This window comes from Lemur catta, chromosome 17 (genome assembly GCF_020740605.2).
Source record: "Lemur catta isolate mLemCat1 chromosome 17, mLemCat1.pri, whole genome shotgun sequence".
Lineage (NCBI taxonomy): Eukaryota > Metazoa > Chordata > Mammalia > Primates > Lemuridae > Lemur > Lemur catta.
The window spans coordinates 2342136-2363101 of NC_059144.1; the positions used below are offsets into that span (position 1 = coordinate 2342136).

Sequence of the window (20966 nt, forward strand, 5' to 3'; positions counted from 1 at the left end):
TATTCGTGTCTGCTTTTGGTGTCAAAGTTATCGGAGCATCATAAAATGAGGAATATTTCCTATTTTTCAGACACCATGAATAATTTACATATGAGATTGGCAAAATACCTTAAAGTTTGGTGAAGCTCACGTATAAAACTATTGCAGCTAAGTTTTCTTTGTATATATCTTTTTTTTGTATATATGTTGGAAGATTCTTAACTACTAAATCAAATTTTTTCATGGCAATAGAATGATACAGACTTTTTTTCCTACTTGAGTCAATTTTGGTGATTTATATTTTTCTTAAAAAATTTCCATTTTATATCAGTTTTCAAATTCATCTATATAAAGTTGTTAATAGCATTCTCTCATTTTTAAAAAGTCTACTTCACCTATAGTTATGCTGCTCTTTATACTCTTGATATTATTTACTTGTCCTTTTTTTTTTAATGGTTGGTCTTGCCAGGGATTTGTATATTTTGCTGTATCAATTCTCTCTGTGGTAGTTTTGTTTCTTTATGCTATGTTCTTTCCTTTACTTTCTACAGGTGCATTTATTGTTGTTTCCACCCTAACTTTTAATATGATGTTAATAGTGAGCTTTTCTTCTTTTCTAGTATGCTTAAGGCATCAATTTCCCTCTAAAAACAGCTTCAGCTGAATTTCACACATTTTGATGTGTTTCAGTTACATTATTTTTCTGTTATATGTGTTTTTAAATTTTCATTATGAATTCTTTCATGAATTATTCGGAAGTATGTTTTAAAATTTCCAAAGTCCAAAGTATGGATGTTTTGTAATTATCTTTTTTTAACTGAATTAAACTGATTTGCCCTTTGTCAAAAGGTGGTCACAATGCCATCACATAGTTATCTTTAACTGTTCCAAAGAGTGCTGAAGAACAATGTATGTTCATTAACAATCAGCAGGAAGGTTCTGCATATGTACATTAAAACCAATTTGTTAAACGGGTTATTTAGTTCATCTATATCCTTTCTTGGGTTTCATCTGATCAACCAATCAACCACTGAAAGAACTGTGCTGAAATTTCTCATTATTATGATACATTTATCAATTTCTCCCTGTGCTATCAATTTTTCTTTTTGTTATTTTGAGTCTTTTATTAAGTATATGCAAGTTTAGAATCACTATGTGTTTTAGGTAAATTAAATTTTAAAATCACTTTTGTATTATCTTTATTTAACAATTTCATAAATCATTAGTTTATATTCTATGCTTATAATTCAGAAACCTAAATTCTTCAGGGATCTTAATGTGTGTTTTTTTGCTTGTTTGTTTCTCTTGTATATAGGTCATCTTGCCTTGCTTTTTTATGTGTTCAGTGACTTTTTTCTTCAATTGCGAACTCAGATTTGGCTGACCTTAACCTGTGGAAATCCCGAGGTGCCCCCTGAGAATATTTTTCTCAGGAGAGGATGTGTGTTTGCTCCGGGACAGTTGACCAACCTGGAACCATTTGAATTTAATTTATCACCTTGTAGGTTTCCTGCCAAAATACATTTGTATACATTCACATTCCCCATGTTAGTGGAAGGCTTTGATTAAAAACTCATAGGGATTCTTCCTCATCAGATTGCAAAAAAGATTTAAAATAAAACCCGCCCAAGGAGACTTTCCTGCGCACCTGGAGCAGGTGTGGAGACAGGTTTTGCCAGCAGGTGGATTCTCCCCCAGCCCCTCACTGGGAGTTCCACCTCAGGGCTCATCTCCTGTTCCCCCAGAACTAATCCCCACATCCCTGCATTGCAGCTTTTAGGCTCTGTTCTGTGATGAAACTAGCTCCTCAATTTGCTTTCCTCTACTTCTGAGTTCAGCTTATTCTGGGATATGTCTTAGGGATTTTCCATATTCTCTTGTGAATTCACAAAGCATTTATAAGAATGTTCATTTTTCTTTGTCCAGTGTCTGCATGTTCTGTGTTGGAATATCTATAATGCCTCTACTTCCTTTCTATCCCCAAAATAGTTGTCACAATGCAGGATACATAGTGTTTGTCCAAAACACAATCTTGGACTCTTCAGCATCTACTATTACTTGTTGCTTTTCAAAGAAAGTATGGGAACCCCCTTGGCACACCCCGCTGGTACAGCCCACGAACATGACATAGTGGGTGGAAGTCAGAAATAGATTCAATGTCCTTGCATTGATCAGCAACGTGGTCTTCACAAAGAACTTGGCCTGCCACCTGCCCAAATCTGTTTCTTTACCCAAGAATTGAGCATAATAACAGCACCTACTTCACAGCAGGGCTCAGTAATTAACATAATGAATGACAAAGAGCATAACTGTAAAGCAACATAAAATTGCAACTCATTATTAATCATGTTTAAATGATAATCTTGAGAAGTCTAATTAAAGAATTGTTAATGCTCAAACGAGAGCATGCCCATTCACAATACTGGGGACTGAGTGAAGGTGAGGTCCTTTTTCCTCACTGTAAGTAATTATGACAATAACTGATGATAAATTAAATTCTAAAACCTACACATAAAGGACCTAAAATAGGTACTCAAAATACTTGTTACCACATCTTTTGTTTTATGGATATACCTCTCACACCTTAAAAGAATGTAGCATGTAGGAATAATGGGAATAATTAGAATTATAAAAATAGTAACATATATGAAAGTAATAAATAATCCAACGTATGGTTGCATTCAGGATGCCAGTGATTGAGAGAGACGCTGCCAGCGTGCACAGCACCAGGAAGGAAACGACGCTGCCCACGAAGCCAGGACACACGCCCTTGACTGGAAGCCGCATCCCGCTTCCGAGATGTTAAAATCCAAAGGGGATGCTTCTCAGAGGCAATGCAACAGAGCTGTCTAGGTTGAGAGTGCAAGAGTGCAAAAGTGCAAAAGTGCTCTGAGATAAGTCACCTCGCTCAATCCCCACCCAAACCCTGAAGCACCCGCAGGCCTGGGGACTGCAGCCCATTCCACCGTGGGAGACACAGAGGCCGTACCAGAAAGGACCAAGGCATGGCAGTGGCCAGCTCTGCCCCCCATCCCCCCAACCGCCAGCACTCACGGGGCTATGTGACTCCAGGATCTGGGCGCAGGCCGACGTGGTCAGCGTCTCTGACACGTTCAGCTCCTCCAGGAGCAAGTCCTGGATGCTGAGCAGGGCGGTGTAGGCCGACAGCGTCTCGGTCACCCGGGCCGCCTTCTGGAACTGCAGAGCCACAAGCGCCTCGGCGAAGCGGCCTTCCTGGGCCTCCAGCTGTTGCACTCTCTCCCGCAGCAACTCGCCTCGAACCTGGGAGGAGACAAGCCCCAAACCAGAGAGCAGGGAGTGGGTGGAGCGGGACAGCGAGAGCTTTTTTAGGGTGCACAGACTCAGGGTTCTGAGGAGCATCCCCGAGGTTCCGGTGAGGCAGCACTGGGAACCCGCAGGCAGCAAGTGACGATATGGCGTCCCTGCTTATGAAGCCTCCAAGGGGCTCTCAGAGCGGAGCTGTCCTCCAACCCACATTTATCAGCTCAAAGGTCAATCCAAGCCCGTCACCATCCGGCTTAAAACCCTTCAAAGGCTCCTCGTGTCCCAGAGGATGGAAGCTGCAACTTCTTAGCACGGGCTCCACGGCCCTTCCCACCCCGAGCCCAGCGAGGTCCCTCTGGACGGGTCTGTCCTGCTCTCCCACTCCCCCACCACACCACGCCTGCCACCCCGTCATTCCTGGTTGCACCTGTGCCCTGCACGCCATGCCCTGCGTCGTGGCTCACACCCTTTGCAACGACAGGAACGCCCTCCCGTCCTCGTTTTCCTGGAATCTGTCTGCTGGGTCTCCAGTTCCCAACCAGGCCCCTCGGAAGCACCCTCTCCGCTCTGCGATTCTCTCATCCCCAGGCCAGCATCACTAGGCCACTAGTGCCCTAGGGCAGGGCAGGGCCCAGCACCCAAGGGGCTCGGTAGGTTCTAGATGGGTGATCCATTTGCTCTGTTCATTCGCTCAACGAAGTAGCTCATTTCACTCCCTGTAAGTTTCTTCTCCGCTGCCACTGCCTCTAACGCCTTCCACAGGAACCCTGCCGCGGGCACCATGCCGCCTACATCCTCTCGACTGCACGACCTGACCCCAGGGCAGGTCACTCCCCTGCCTGTGCAGCTAAAGCACAAGCCAAAAAGTAGCTGGCACAAACATGATATCTCTTTGAAGTCTTTTGTTGTATCTGCATCTTTAAAAGTTTCTAGAATTTTACTCACAGCAGCCCAAAGACGAAAGCTACCCAAGCGTCCATTAGGGATGCACAGCTGAACAAAATGTGGCATGTCCATCCCACAGAGTATTATCTGGCCTTCAAATGAGGGCAATTCTGACACATGCTACATGGATGAAGCTGGAGGACATTATACTATGGGAAGTAAGCCAGTCACCAAAGGACAAATACTGCAGGACTCCACTTCTGTGAGGGACTTAGAGTGATCAAAATCTTAGAGACAGAAAGTAGAATGGCGGGTGCCGGGTACTGGGCAGAAAGGGGATAGAAAGCTATTGTTAAAGGGTGACTGAGTCTCAGCTTTGCAAGACAGGAAAATTCTGGAGATTGATGGTGGTGACAGTTTCACAACAATGTGAATGTCCTTAATGCCACTGAACTGTACACTTAAAAATGGTTAAAATGGAAAATTTTATGTGATGTATATTTTAATTTTACAACAATAAAAAAAACTGAAAAAAAGTTTGTAGAATTTTATATTATGTTATATAACCTATTTTTAATATCCTTATGTTTATATTTAGATGTTTCAAAGTAGTTGGCGTCAGGAAAGACATTCACACGCAGCAGAAGCTGGCGGGAGGTGATGGGGCATGTCCCTGCCGTGGCTGTACAGCCTCCTGCACCTGTCCTGTGTCCCTCAGAAGAATCCAAGTCTTGGCTGGAAAAGCTCAGACTTCACCTCTGTGACTCGTGCTTCAGGAAACACTGAGGCAGTCAAGAGGCAGTCGGCGCTCTGAGGAGGGGGAGGCTGTGGGCTAGGGGATGGCCACACAAAGGGACGCGGGGCCTACAGCAGGCCCTGGAGCACAGTGAAGGACGGCACACGGAAGGCAGTTCCGCGGAGACGCAGGCTGTGGGCTCCTGCATATCTGCTTTGCAGAGAAGCCCGCACACGCCGGGGGCCAGAGGCAACGCCCGGAGTCATGGCAGGGGGACGCAGCTCCCCTGGAAGACAGACAGGCTCGTTTTCACAGTCCCTGCTCAAAGGGGAACACGTTTTGTTCTCACCAACTAGATCCCAGCCTTTCCCTAATTTGGAGAACCAGGTGACAAGCCACCGTCTGCCGGTTGGTTTCCATGGTAACTGCAGATTACGGCCCGGGCCTTCTGCACGGAGCACAGTGAAGTCAGCCCAGGAGTGTGCTCAGCTCCTGCAGCTGGCGCAGCGTCCTTGCCCGCTGGGCAATGCCCTGTCGGAGTGGGACCCCGAGATTGCTTCTACACAGGGACACGCAGAGGCTGAGGCTCTAAAGCGCTTTATAGACCTGAACTGTCTCCCAGCAAACCCCCTTCTTCCCACAGTTACTTTTCCACTGTAGATTTACAAAGAGAAAATACATTTACACCTTCGTCCATTAACCCAAAAAATATTTAATGAGCAACAACTACATATAATATGAAGGAATGTGTGGCCTAGCTAGGGGTGAGGAGAGCTAAAGAAGAGGCAGAGAGGCACTGGACATGGCCGTGACCTTGAAAGAACTCCTAAATTGGGGGTGGGGGCAGGTACAGTGACACAGGGCATAGGTGCCACACCAGATGTCCAGAGTGTGAATTCCAACTCTGACATTTGCAAACTGGCAGCCCTGGGCAAATCAGTAAGCCCTCCATGCCTACAATTCTTCATCTGTAAAGTGGGATCCCAGTACCGCCTCAACACGACAGCTTACTGAGCTGTAACTGCCGTACAGACCTGTGCACAGTGCAAGTACACAGTGTGATTCTCTCTGGCACCTCCACCCGGTCCCACCAGCACAGTCAGAGCAGCAAACATCCAGCACCGCGAGATTCCTCACCCCTCCGCAACCACCGATCTGCTCTCTGTCACCATCGGTTAGTCTGAATTTTCTAGAGATTTTTAAAAATGGAATCACACAGTATGCACCGCTTTTACCTGGCTGTTTTCATGCAGCATAATTATTCTGAGATTCATCTTTTATCATCTTCTTCTGAGGTGAATATTTCTTATGCTTCTATTCTTCTTTGTAGGTTTATTAAACTGTTTTGTCAATTTAGTGGTGGCATTAGGTTTACAGTATAGATCTTTGACACAGGCTACCTTCGAGTTGTACTCTATCACTTCACGTGGAGTACAAGAACCTTGCCATAGTTTATTCCATTTCTCCCTTCCCTGTCTTTGTGCTATTTCTGTCATACATTTTAATTTTATACACATTATAAACTTCATACTACTTTATTATTTTTGTTGAAACAAGTCAATCTTTAAAACTTTTTGTATTGACATGAAATACACATAAAATTAACAATTTTCAAGTCAACAATTAAGTGACATTTAATGCTGAGGAGCCACCACCTCTCTTTAGTTCCAGAATATTCTCATCACCCCAAAAGAAAACCCCCCACCCATTAAGCAATTATTCCCCACTCCATGGCAACAGTCAATCTTCTTTCTGTTTCTGTGGTTTTACTTATTCTGAATATTTCATATAAATAGAATCAGAGAATGTGTCGACACCTGTGTCTGGCCTAGTCGCATGTTTTCAAAGTTTCGTCCACTTGTTACATACGTCAGAACTTCATTCCTTTTTATGGATGAAAAATATTCCATTGGATGTATGATCGATCACTTTTAAAAAGATTTTTAAAAATAAAAATAGAATCTTACATTGTTTGCTCAGGTAGCTACCATTCCCAGTGCTCATTTCTTTGTGCAGTTCTAAACTTCCATCTGGTAAGGAAATGCTTCTGAAAAAGTATATTTTGCCTTCATTCTTGAAAAACATTTTTTCTGGATATATAATTCTAGGTAACAGTCTTCCACCCTAGAACTTCGAAGACATTGCTCCATTGTCCTCTTACGTGCATTGTGTAAAATGATCGGTCTGCTGTCACCTGGTCTTTGTTTTGTAATGTACATAACATGCCTTTTCCTTTGGTTGCTTTTAAAATTTTCTCTTATCACTGGTTTGGAGCAATTTGATTATGATGTACCTTTTAATAGTTTTCTTCAAGTTTCTTATGTTTGGGATTCCCTGAGCTTCTTCAATTTGCAAGTTTATAGTTGTCATCAAATTTGGCAAAATTTCAGCAACTAATTCTTCTAATATTGTTCTGTCCTCCTCTTTCTCTCTCCTTTCCTTCTGGAAATCAATCACCCATCTATTAGGCAACTTGAAGTTGTCCCATAGCTCACTGGTGCTCTGTTCATTTTTTTTTCTCATTTTAGATCATTTATATTGCTATGTCTTCAAGTTAACTAATCTTTGTTTCTACAATATCTAATCTGCTATTAATTTCCACATATAGACACACACGCATATATACCCAAATCAAACTTCTAGAGAAGAAATTATGGTTGATACACATGTGTATATATACACATATATATATATGTGTGTCTTTTTATATCTTCCATATCTCTATTTAAACTTTTTTGAATATATAGGGCACAGTTATAATGACTGTTTTAATGCCATTCTCTGCTAATTCTAACATCTTTGTTGTTTCTGGTTTAGTTTCAATTGATTGATATTTTCTCCTCAACAGGAATTATATTTTCCTGTTTGTTTCATGCCTGGTAATTTTTAACTGGACTACAAATATTGTAAATTTTACCTTGTTGGGTCCTGGATATTGTTGTATTTCTATAATGATTCTTGAGCTTCACTCTGGGACGCAGTTAAGTTTTAGAAACAGGTTGATCTTTTCTGGTCCAGTTTTTAAGCTCTTTTAGGTGAGACCAGAGCAGAGTTTAGCTTAGGGTTCATCATTCCCGCTACTGAGACAAAAACCTTTTTGAGAACTGTATCTGACACCCTCTGAATTAGGAAGCTTTCCAGTCTGGCTGGAGGAACTGTCACTCTCCCCAGCCCTGTGTGAGTACTAAGTACTCTTCCCTCTAAACCTTCTGGTCCTTCCCCAGGCTGTGGGTGACTTCATCACATGCATGTGCTAAGCAGGTCTCAGCTGAATACTTGGGGGGACCCAACAGGCATCTCTGGAGTTGTCTCTCTGCAGCCCTTTCTTTCCTGGTAATCTGTCCCATGGGATGTAGCTGACTTAACTTCCCCAAACTCTTAGCTTTGTTTCCTCCACTCAGGGCGTCCAGCAGGCTCTGTCTGGTTCTTCTTGCTGCCCGTCAGCTTGGAAACCCTCTCAGGGCAGCAAGCTGGGGGGATCATGAGGCTCAACTCATTTGTTCCCCATTTTGGGGGATCATTTTTTCTTTCATTTTTCATTTTTTTATTTCAGCATATTATGGGGGTACAAGTGTTTAGGTTACATATATTGCCCTTGCTCCACCCAAGTCAGAGCTTCAAGCCTGTCCATCCCCCAACGGTGCGCACCACACCCATTAGGTGGGTACATACCCATCTCCTCCTCCCCCACCCCGTCTGTCTGACACCCGATGAATGTTACTACTATATGTGCACTTAGGGGATCACTTTTGACTGCTGTTCAGTGTCCAGAAAACCATTGTTCATGTATTTTGTTCTTTTGTCTTGTTTTGTTTTAGGTGAGGGGTAATTACAATCCTTTTTATTCTGTCTTGGTCAGAAGCAGAAGTCTCGCACAGGGTTATTCTCATTATTACATAATCTAATACTTTTAACTGCTTAGGACAGTACCTGACAAGCTGAAGTGTTTAACACATGTTGGCGGTTGTCATTGTTGTTGGTGATGGTATTAATCATATTATCATTCAAGGTAGAAAATGGTGGGTGCCATGATGGAGGTCCATACACAGTGCCATGGCAGGTCAGAGGAAGGAGGTAGAGGGATCAGGGACAGTTGTGAAGACATTGGCATTTGAACTGGACCTTGAAGGACCCAGGCATTTGGGAAGAGGAACAGCATGACTGGAGATGCTGAGGCAGGAGTCCCTATGGAGATTAGTCAGAGGATCAATTAGACCAAGGCTGAAAGGGAAAATGGAATATGAAACCAAGGAGGTTGGCCAGAAACCACACTGTACAGCCCTGAACTGCCAGGGACAGGAAGGTGGACCTTCTCCTGAGACAGCGGGAAGGCTGAGCCAGCTGAGAGTCCCTAAACAGCAAAAACCTGGGTGATGAGCAAGGTGAGCCAGAGGCGGCTTAGACGTCTCCTCTATTGTGCACCTGCCATGAGCTCAGATTTCCACGCCCGCTCTCTGTGCTCTCAATCTTCTGCTCTTGGGTGGGTGGTCTAAGTATCCGCTAAGACCTAGTCCCCTATAGGCATGCAGGGTACAGTGTGGTAGCCATGAGGGACAGCTCAAGGTTTATTTATGAAAAAATGGCTAAAATGTGGGCAAAGCATAAAACTTTTTGCATGTACTATAAGAACATAGACAGTGGAATTAAAAAAAAAAAAAAAGATTCTCCAAAATCCTTTTTTCTTCCTTGGAAAGCTTAGTTTATTAGTTCCAGCACTATGAGAATACGTCTTTAGAGAGGGTTTTAATCCACTGTCTAGAAGAAATCCCGGGAAGGGAAAGATTTGCATTTCTATGAGGTATTAATGGCAGGCTTCATTAAAAATTCAAGCCATCCAAAATAATAAAATTAATTTTCAAAACAATATGCTGCTCAATACTCTTAGTTACAGAGGAAGTTGAAACAACTTCCTTGTTTTCCCTGAGAGCATGTGGATTGCAAAGAAGTTTCTTCTATGCACTGTAAAGGGCTTTAAATGCATAATAAAATCAACCTGTGTCAACCAGCACAGTTACTGGGATTCTAAGGAGTTTAATGAATCGCATCCCTCCTTCTTGCCCAAATTTGGAAACAAATAAAACTGCATGCATGGGTGAGCCAGATGGATGTCAAATGTCGACTTCGATATTGATGAAAACTAGATTGGAGAATGTGGCTCAGATCTGGGTCCAATCCAGTTCACCACTGCTGCACATAGTAGGCCTCCCCACCCAATTCATCTTTTAACTGACAGAGCATGGGGGCTTCCTGCAGGTGGCGGGCTCCCAGAGAGGAGGGGACTGGAGCCTGCCGTTCCCTCTTACAAATGCCCTCCCTGGAGAAAAGTGGGCAGAGACTAGAAAGAGCCCAGTAGTGTCGCTAGAGATGCCCTCTGCATTGAAAGAGAGGAGTTGAGAGAGGTCATATCCAAACGTTGGAAGGAGAAGGCTAATGAAATGCTGTTTAAATGTAAGTGTGCATGTGAAGATTCCCATTCTAGGGGCGGGTCCTTTTACAAGCAGGTTGGTTTAACCTGAGTTCTGCTGGATGAGTGCAAGATGCCCAGAGGAAGTAACAAGATGGAAAGCATTTAAGACTCTCTCTCCCATTGTGCATCAGGAGGAAAGTGGACTTAGTAACAGCTCATTGTGTAACCACTGTTCATTGCTGGATGAGATACTATCTTACTAAATAAACATCATTAATGATTAAATTTGACAGACAGGAAAATTAATTTCTATGCCTGGAAAGATACTACCAGCCACCCCCATCATCTACATTATCAAAGTGCAAATATCTCAAACAAATGAGGGGCACTACCTCACACCACTCAGCACAGTTTTGTTTTGTTGTGTTTTGCTTAAGGTTGGTCTGTATGTCTTACATACAGCTTACCACCGAGCTAGCTGTGTGACCTGGGCAAGTTGCTTAACCTCTCTGAGTCTCAGTTTTGTCAGTGAAAAGAAAATAGTGTCTGGTATCTAGTGAGCATCTAATAAATAATACCTGCCATTATTATTACCACTTTATTATTATTATCATCATTATTAGTTAAATAAAATCTCTTTTAAGTTGCACAACAAAGGTAAAAATAATGGTTTGTAATATTAATTTTTTTCCTTCCTTTAAAAAGTTTTCTTCATTTCTAATTATAAAATACATGCATGATGCAAAGAAATCTTAGCAACGGAGATTCCTAGTGGAAGACTGTGAATGTATAAGATGCATCTATTGTTTTCTCTAAGGCAGACGGGAAGGACGGGAAAATGCGAGGAAACGGCAGTGGCGAGGTTTCAAAGGCCGGGTGCTTAGATACTGGATGCACCGGATGGCTGACTGGGAAAGAACTCAACAGACCCTACGAAGCAGCCATGGGGTGACACGGAAGCAACATAATTTACACCACAGAATCCTCCCCAGTCTCAGCAAAGACAGTCGTCTAGATAGTCATTCAGCCACATCCAGCAGTGGGGTTGAAAGGTAAAGCTAACAGGTTGAGTGTCTCATTAAGAAACGGGCCCCAGAGCTCCCCCCACCCAACCTCTGCCCAGCAGACAACTGGAGATTGAGTCTCTGGGGGGGGAACCAGGCACATCTGAGAACACAGGGCTCTCCTCCCCCATCTGGCCTGGCACGCGTCGGGCAGCCAGGCTGGTACCATCGAGGCAGGACTCTGCAGTGGGCTTCTCTGGGGGATCGAAAGATTTTCACCTTGGAGGTTCCCCAACAGACTGGCCCAGCCCAGTCACCAGGGTGAAGGCCACAGTCTACGAGGCCCAGTCACAGGCTCCGAGTCTCCACGCAGCTGCTTCTTACTCGACTCTTAGCATAAGCTGACCACGTGCCTGGGGCGGCCTCCAATGAACACAGAGGTCAGTGAATATGCAGTGAATTTTACTTTCACTTTCAATTTTACTTTTCAAACTTCTGCATGCATTCTTTTAAAGAATCAAACAGTGAATATTCACAGAGGCAGTGAATATTAAAAAGTCAACAACATTCTCCGAGAGAGAGAGAGAGAGAGAGAGAGAGAGAGAGAGAGAGAGAGAGAGAGAGAGAAAATTATAGCAGCCTCAAAACAAAAAGAGAATGTTCTTTCTTTAGAAAGAGAGCATTCGGGGCTGAGGAGCTCTTGAAGAATTAGTTGAAAACATAAATGAAAAACTCAATTAAAGGTCTGGAAGATAAAAATCAGGCTATCTCCTGGCTAGTAAAGCAAAAGAACAAAGAAAAGGAAAACAGTAAATTAGAACAGACAGGAAGTCAACACCTGAATAAGAGTTCTAGAAAGAGAGTGTAGAGAAAAGGCAAAGAAGTCACCAACATAATTCAAGAAAATTCCCCAGAATCCTAACAAGCAGGAGGGCAATTTCAGGCTTGCAAAATTCCAAACTATCAAGTCCCCGGTTTATCCTTTCCCAGGAAACCAAGAGAAGATGCGTTTCATTAAAACAAGGAAGAAATCAGGAGAGAGGAGGCGGACGGGCATTCGCAGACGACGTCGAGGCGGCTGTGCACGCGGCACAGGGCACAAACCCACGGTGCCCTCGACAGGCCCAGAGAGAGCCGCCCTCGGGAAGGGGACTGACAGAGGACTTCACAGCGTGTGATGGTCCCGAGAGCGTCTGGTGAACACCCGAGAAGCAGCGCATTAAGTGACTAAAACAGAAGCCAAAGGACAATATTAACTGCAGGACAAAAAAACAAAAAATATACGGGAAAGAAAAAGGCTCCTAGTGTGCTACGTGATTTAGCAGCTGTGAAAACCATTTAAGTAGTCGTAATAGCAGAAACCATAAATGTTAACCTAATCGTGTTGGGTGGTGAGGGAAGGGCCCAGGTATGGTGCCGGCTGAGAGAAGACAGAGAGCAAATCCTCACCTTTCACAGAGAAAATGAAGTAGATGATCCGAAAGCAGAGAAATCAAGAAACAGCAAGATAAGCATGCTACGTAGGGTTATGGAGGTAAACACCAAAAGATCAAGCTAGAAAGTTAAAAGTTGTTAACTCTAAGGAGTTGAAAATTTCGTGTGGGGGGGGGGCCTGGGGAAGTTGCTCTTTTTTCAGCACAAGTCTTATAGTATTACTTGACTCTTTAAAAAAATGCATGCCAGAATTTGAAAAGTAAAATTGAAAGTAAAAATAAAACAAAAAGTAAAATTTTTAAATGGATTATGCAGAGAAGTTGAAAAAAGTTCCCACATTCAAACCATCCAGAGATAGTCATGGTAACGTTTTGGTACACAGAAGTAGGAGGAGGCAGAATAGAAGATTAGAAAGGGAGGCAGAAGTCTGACTGTGAGGCCTCGAATGCCAAGTTCAGGAGTCTGAATTTTGTTTCGGGGCAGTGGGAAGTTACAGAACTTTTTCAAAATGGTGCTTTAGGAAGATGAATTTGATAGAGGCTGCCTCGAGGGATAAGACAGGGGCAAAGGAAGACTTGAGAAGAACCTTCTGGAAGCTTTCCCAATCTTTGTGGTTGGATAGATTTTCCCTCCCTTCCTAAAATGGATTCCCTTTCAATATGCCTTCTTTTCCGAGCTTTGTAAGGGCCTGAGCCATCAGTTTCCTCTCCAGTCAGGCCATCTGAGAATGAGCACACTATTCTCGTGCTTGGGCCCCAGTGCCTCTGAAGTCGCAGGAGTGTGCTGGCCATTCCTGACAGCAGCAGTCACCTCTGCATAACCGCCCAGGCAGCCGCATCAACACGACAGGACGCAGAGGGGACGCGGGAGTTCCCCTTCCCAGCGGAGGGACTGCCAGTGGCCTGTGCATGCACGGAACACCGTGAGGTCTAGAAACAGTGACCCATGTAAGGAGGGAGGGCGTGTGGTGGATGTGCCACCCAAAGGGAAGGCAAGATCACTAGAATAAGACCAGAAGTAAAGGGGGAAGAGGAAATGTGGTCAGCCATTTTCGTTTATGTCCCTAAAGAATATTTGTGAAAAATTTGTATATATGCGGTTCAAGAACAGCAGGAGAAGCACACCGATGATGAACTGAAATGTTCTCTCATTTCTGGATCCATCACACAGATTGCGGACAGAACGCAGGGATGGAAATAGAGAGACCTGTGCTTGGGCCTCTGCTCCTCCACGTACCAGCTACGTGACCTTGGGAGGCTTCTCAGTCTCCCTGAGCCTCAGTATTCTCATCTGTGAAATGGAGATACAGTTGCTCTACCTCACTCTCTGCAGAGGGCTGCAGGGTACAAGCAGAGGGTCCAGGATTGTCTGAAATATTAAGTGTCGAAACCAACTCAGGCGTGTGCTAACTGAGGGCCGGTTCAATCCCTTCAAGTTCGCACACACCGTGAAATGCCGTGCTGCTGCAGGAGCAACGGGAACTCCCGTGTATCGACGTGGAAAAGCTTCCAGTCTCGGTGCCAAGCAGAAGGCGGCAACAGACAGATGACAGAGAGATGCCAGACAGACAGACAGTGGACTTCGGAACTGCGCGGGTCTGCGTTTAGGTGGATTTTCTTCAATAAAAGGCACACGGATGTTCAGTGAAGTCAGCCAGGCACAGAAAGACAAATGTTGCACCTTCTCACTCATATGTGGGAGCAAAAGGAATGGATACTGCGGAGGTAGAAAGCAGAATGAGAGCTGCCCGAGGTGGGAAGGGAGCTGAGAGAGGAGAGGCCACGGCTGCAAACGTACAGGCAGGCAGAGCAATACGATCCAACGTCTGATAGCAGAGGAGGGTGACCACAGTCAGCGACGTATTTTATATTGCAAAATAACTAGAAGGAAGGACTTCAATGTTCCCAACACAGAGAAATAAACACACAGGTGACAGATGCCCTGAATACCCTCACTTGATCCTCACGTCCTATGCATGTAGCAAAATATTACATGTACCTCACAAACATGTGCAAACACTATGTATCAATAAAACAACGTGTTTACAGTTACATGAGGCATGCCTGCCTCTCCTGCCTCCCCTTCCACCTCCTCCACCCCTGCCACTCCCGAGACAGCACGACCAACCCCTCCCCTTCCCCTCTCAGCCTCCTCGGTGTGAGGGTGAAGACCTTTATGCTCATCCGCTCCCACTGCATAAACAGAAAATACGTTTTCTCTTCCTTATGGTTTTCTTGACACCATTTTCTTTTCTCTAGCTTACTTAATTGAAAAAATACAGTATATAATATCTGTAACATATGTGTTAATCAACTTAATCAACTGTTATCAGTATGGCTTCTGGTCAACAGTAGGCTATTAGCGTAAGTTTTGGGGGAGTCAAAAGTTTATGCAGATTTTTGACTGCACGGGGGTCCAGGGCCCTAAGCCCCCACGTTGTTCAAGGGTCAACTGTACAGATGGATGACGGAAAGACGGAGGACAGACAGTCGATACACAGATGGAAAAATACATACACAGATGACAGAAAGACAGATGTGGACAGAAGATCTATTTCCAATTACTGGAAGGTAAAAGCCGAGCTGCATTCCTGTGCTGCGTCTCTAACGAGCTTTGCGGACTGGCTTAGACCCTTTCCCTGTCCTGGTCAAGAATGCAGCAAGAGACCTGGCCAGGGCAATCTGAGGGACAGCCCTCCAGGCCCCCAGATCTGCTAGGCTGCCCCACCGGGGAGACTGTCCTGAGGTCGGGCAGGTGACCAGGATGTCCCTTGCCAACGAGACACTGCACTTGAGCAGACCTCCTCGCTGCCCACTCGGGAAGCAGCACCCACAGCAGAGGGACGTGGGCCACACCCCGAGGAGCCTCACCCCTGCTGTGGTGTGCCACCTCCTGTGCCCCCAGGAGGGTCACCGAAGACAACCGTTTCCTGAGCACACACTTACAGACAGAAGGGAGAGACGAGGTCCAACTGAGATGAGGCCCGTAGCCCCTAAAGCCAACCACAGCAGGTTAGGAGAGGACTGACCAACGGAGACCTCCCCGCAGGGCTACAAAGGAACTTACCCCCCAACAAATATTTGCTACAAAGTGACCCACTCGTGTCAATTTTATTCCCAAACATCTGAGCTGCTCGGTGCAGTGGTCCTGGCCTCTCGTGACCTGGCTCCTACCCACCTCCTAACGCTCCTTTCTCCATACTCAGCAGAAAATATCAGTCCTTTTGAGGACAAATGAACTATCTTTTAAAATGGACCTAGTATAAAGTCACAAGATAAGCCTCAGTCAATCCCAAGGAATCATTATACATACTTTGATCTCTAACTAAAATGCAGTGAAGTCAGCAATGAATAACAAGAGGATAAGTTAAACTTTTCTACTGCGGCCATGAGGAGTGACAGGGAACACATTTACTCTCCCCCCTTAAACAATGTGAGAAACAGACAAAGCGTGCGCTGACACAGCTCTCGGACGCACAGCACGGATGCCTGAGAGAGGGAAACCGGCAGGGCCCACCGTGGCCCCGGCTTGCTGCCTGGAGGCGGTTCCTAGCCGGCAGCGCAGGGAGTGAGCACACAGGTGCAGCCCGGCAGGCTCACCAGGGTAAGAAAACACAAGTCAAAATTTTGAAGGCCGTTGTGTCTATAATTTGTAGGGCACAGTCCCAAAGAAAGGGGAGCGGCACCAACAGAAGGAGAGAGAGAGAGAGTTCCAGAGACGCACAGGGGTGTCCTCAAGTCTTTGGCTAACTACTCCGCATGACTGGAAAAAACAAAACAAGCAAACCAAACTAGGAAATGCCAGGGACAGAACACCAGGAGGCCATCGGCAGGACACCGGCTGGGCTCCCGCTGCGCCGGCAGAGGCCGTGTGCTACCTGCCGCGTGGAAACGCCGCGGCACGCACAAGCCATCAGGTGGAGTCCGCACAAGGGTGTCGCCTGGGAGTGGGAATAAATTAGCCCAGATTAGAGGCAGCTCTTGATCCCAGCTAACAAAGCTTACAAGCAAGTCTTGAACGGATAAAACGAATCCCAGGCAACCGAACACACTCAGACCCCAGCACTGCGAGGGGAAGGGGACGGATCCAGCGTTCACTGCGGAGAATTCACAACGCCAGCATCCGATCAGAGATCACCGCGCACGCAGAGCAGCAGGAAAATGGGTTCACAAACCAGAGAAAAACCAATCAGCAGACAGGAGCTGACAGAACAAGCAGACAAGGAGGCTGAAACAACAAAAATAAAGAGAAAAGAGGGTAACAATCAGAAGGTCACAAAGCTGTAATTATTTGTTGACATTATGACTGTACCAAAACAATCAACAGAATCAAAAAATACATCTTCAGAACCATCCTAACAGCCAGATGGATAACCAGCTGTTATCCATACTTGAAAGACAAGTGCACTGAGGCACAGAGAGGTTCAGTAACTGCTCAAGGCCACAGAGAAAGTGGCAGAGCTCAGACGCAAGCCTGGAAAGACTTACAAAAATTAGTTATGTTTCTTTATACCAGTATTGAATAGTATCAAAAACATAATTGAAAATAGATTATCATTCACAATTGCAATCAACCTATGATGTGTGTGGGAATCACCACACAGAATACACAGCACCTCTGTACAGGGTCCCCACAGGACTTGTCTCCCAGACTGGGAGTGGAAGGGAAGGCTCCAGGAGGGCACGTGGGGATGACAGGGGAAACAGGACTGTCCCAAGCAAACCGAGATGCGTGATCGCCCTGCTCAGGAAAACAAACTTTAAAATTTCATTAAAGATGTTTTAAAAAGCTCCAAATAAAATAGGAAACATTCTGTCTTTTGGGATGGGATAACAACTGCCAAATTAATCTGTAAGTTTAATGCAATCACAATAAGATTTATTTAGAGACTTGATTGACTTATTCTAAAATGTACATGTCCTCCAAAGTTTCCCAGGTTTGCAATCACACCTCTGTGAGTCTGACAGGGGAACTGGGAATCTGTGGCTGAGTGTCCCATCTCTTATCTGCCCACTTTGGCCCGAGGGACAGCCGCCTGCGGCCAGAGCTGACACCTTCCTCCACGAACCTGCCCGAGGTGCAGAGGGAGTGGGCAGCCAGCAGCTCACGTCTGTGTCGATCCGGCCCTTTCCCTCCTGTGTCAGTCACACAGCTCTTTGTGAACTAGTCACACCGCCACCACTCGAGACAGAGCTACAGAGCAGTCAGGTGGATTTGCCGTCTGAACGCAGGATGCCAACTTCTCAACGCTCGATGGTCAAACTGACTGTTCAGCTAGACCGCAAACATCTCAAGAGCAGAAACCTAGCACAGTGCCTGGCCGGGGAAGACACTGCGCAGAACATTCCCTAAAGGAGGAGGTGGAAGGAGAATAAGGGAAAGGGGAAGGCTGAGACGGGCAAGGAAAAGAAAAAAGGGAGAAAGGGGAGGGGGAAGGGAGAGCCCAAAAGAGGTGTCATGGGAGATAGAGACTGGAGGTGGCGGCCCCACAGCCATGGCACAGGGCGAGAATGGAGGCAGAACACCCGCTCTCCCGCTCACTGATGCTGTGGCCCCCGACAGCTCTCCCGCCCCCCCCAACCTCTCTTAAACGTCCAGACAAGGTATGCGTCTATCTGGGCTTGTGGGATGAAGCGGACATATGCAGCAGATTCTAGTAAAGAAACGGGGGCCCCAGCAGGTGCTCCCAGCAGGCTCTGCCTCAACAGTGAAGCCAATTTCCCTTGGGGACATGACACTGCCTGCCAGGCTGGGCCCTGCACTGGGCCTTGTGGCAGAAGAGCCAGCATCACCTTTACAGCTGCATCCACTTATCACTTTGAGGAACCTCCTGCTCTCGAAACATGATTGTAATAGTTTTTTGTTTGTTTGTCTGTTTTAGAGACAAAGTCTTGCTCTGTCGCCCAGGTGTGCAGTGGTGTGATCATAGCTCACTGCAGTCTCAAACTCCCAGGCTCAAACAATCCTCCTGCCTCAGCCTCCCGAGTAGCTGGGACTACAGGTGTGTGCCATCACACCTGGCTAATTTTTCTTTTTTTTTTTTTTAGAGATAGGGTCTTGCTATGTTGTCCAGGTGGTCTTGAACTCCTGATCTCAATGGCTCATCCTGCCTTGGTCTCCCAAGTGCTGGGGTTATAGGCATGAGCCACTGTGCCCAGCCTGTAATGGTTAATTTTATGTGCCAACCTGAATGGGCTAAGGAATGCCCAGATAGCAGGTGGCAAAACATTATTTCTGGGTGCATCTGTGAGTTGTTTCTGGAAGAGATCAGCGTTTGAATCGGCAGACTGAGTGAAGCAGGTCACCCTCACTCCCTGGGCACCGCCCAATCCCTGAGGGCCTGAGCAGAACCCGCAGGCAGAGGAAGTGAACTCCCTCCCCTCCTGGAGCTGGGATGCCCGCTTGCTCCTGCCCGCGGACGCCAGTGCTCCTGGTTCTCTGGCCCTGGGACTCTGCGCCTCACACCAGTGGCCCCTCCAGCTATCTGGCCTCTGGCCTCAGAGTGGGGGTTACACCATCAGCTCCCCCAGTTCTCGGGCCCTCAGACTCAGACTGGATTATACCCCCTTCTTGCGGGTTCTCCAGCTGGCAGGTGGCAGACTGGGACGTCTCGGCCTCCATAATTGCAGGAACCAATTCCCATGGTAAATCTCCTATCTGTCTGTCTGTCTGTCTATCCTGTGGGTTCCATTTCTCTGGAGAACCCTGACTGATACAATGATCCAGCCACTCTCAGGGGTGGGCATTCACACAGAGAGAGGGCTGTCATTTCCCTCTGCAACTACCCTGCGAATATAAAATCTGAACGAGCACACCAGCGTGCCACAAGATGCACTGATCAATTTCAGGAGGCACATCACAGCTGTTGACTCAAGAGTGCCTGTCCTCTATCCTCTTGGCACTTGCCACAATGAAATAAATGGCTCATTGTGAAGATGGACTGTCCCCAAAAGGTCACAGATGACAAATGCCTCTCATCTGCCTTTCCCTGTGAGGCCTCGATCGTGACATAGCAGGGAGCTGCTCCATTACCAGGAAAAGACCAGCACGTAGCCCACTCCCAGGCTGGCCCCGCCACTGTGTCAGGCCTGGTAACTGGTGTGCCGCTTGTAACCAGTGGGTCATTACTGTCGCAGTCCTCATTTCACAGATGCAGGACCAAGGTACACTCACCCCAGACTGTGCAGTTATGGGAAATAACCACACTTTCAGTGGAGACATTCCCTGACAACCCTGATCAGGGCACGTGGTCAGGAAGCTGCATGACAGTGATGAGGAACAGAGAGCTTTAGGCTCACGTGCTGGATCTGCCCCTGCCTGGCTACAGGAACCCCGGCAAATTCACTCGCCTCTCTGAGACTCAGTTTCCACATCTGCAAGAGGGACATTGATTGTTCCTACTTCTTGAGGAAGTTGGGAGGGTTAAAGCCCACACTGAATACGACCCAGGCCAGTCAGGTGACAAGAACGCGGTTTCTGAAGACCAGTCGTGACCCTGGAGTTACTTGACCTCCCTGTGCCTTAAATTCCTCCTCTCTAACATAGCGATGACAGTGGGTCTTCTCTGATGGGCTGTGCAAGGGACAGAGAAAGCACTTCATGCTCAATAAACCGCACCAGCATGTATGTGGACGTATGTATACATAGCTCACATATGGATGGCTCATATATACGCACACACACACATATATATACCTACAGTATATGCACATACATATACACGCACACATAGATAATGTTTAGCAAGGTGCCTGAAATGCCACAGGCACTCAAAAGCAAACAAAGGAGGTAGGTACTATTCTTATTAAAATGCCACCACCTCTCATGAAGGGAGATCAGTTCTCAAATCAGTGCACAAGACAAAAGTGAAATCTAAATCACCCTTGAAAATGCCTTGGGGAGCAGCAACGCCGAGTTCTTCTGCCAGTGTTGGAGCAGGTGGCCACGTCTTCCGCCCAGGGCCGGGGGAAGCTCTGGCTTGTGCATGGGGCCACGTTGCAGGATGAAGGTCTGCCCCAAAGCTAAACCACAGAGGTGAGCTCGGGGCAGGGAGAGGGTGCTGGGACTGGCCTGGGGAATCACAACCCCCAGCTCCCTCGCACCACCCTCACCTGGGGCCTCCGCTCACCACATGGAGTGGCCGCTGGGCTCCCCTGCCAAGTTTAGCTGGTCTTTATCCTTGTACCTTGCTCATCTCGGTCACTGTGTTACGTCTCTCTCCTTCTCGCTTTCTTTT

General features: G+C 46.3%; 1 protein-coding gene across 4 annotated transcripts in view; it reads right to left on the reverse strand.

Moving 5' to 3' along the window:
• EVC2 (EvC ciliary complex subunit 2) overlaps positions 1-20966 on the reverse strand; it is a 130365-nt gene that overhangs the window by 14395 nt on the left and 95004 nt on the right. For all 4 annotated transcript variants that reach the window (XM_045528269.1, XM_045528268.1, XM_045528267.1 and 1 more), the window contains one exon: positions 3034-3261. In XM_045528269.1, the coding sequence (XP_045384225.1) occupies positions 3034-3261 (228 nt within the window). The remainder of the gene's footprint in view (positions 1-3033; positions 3262-20966) is intronic.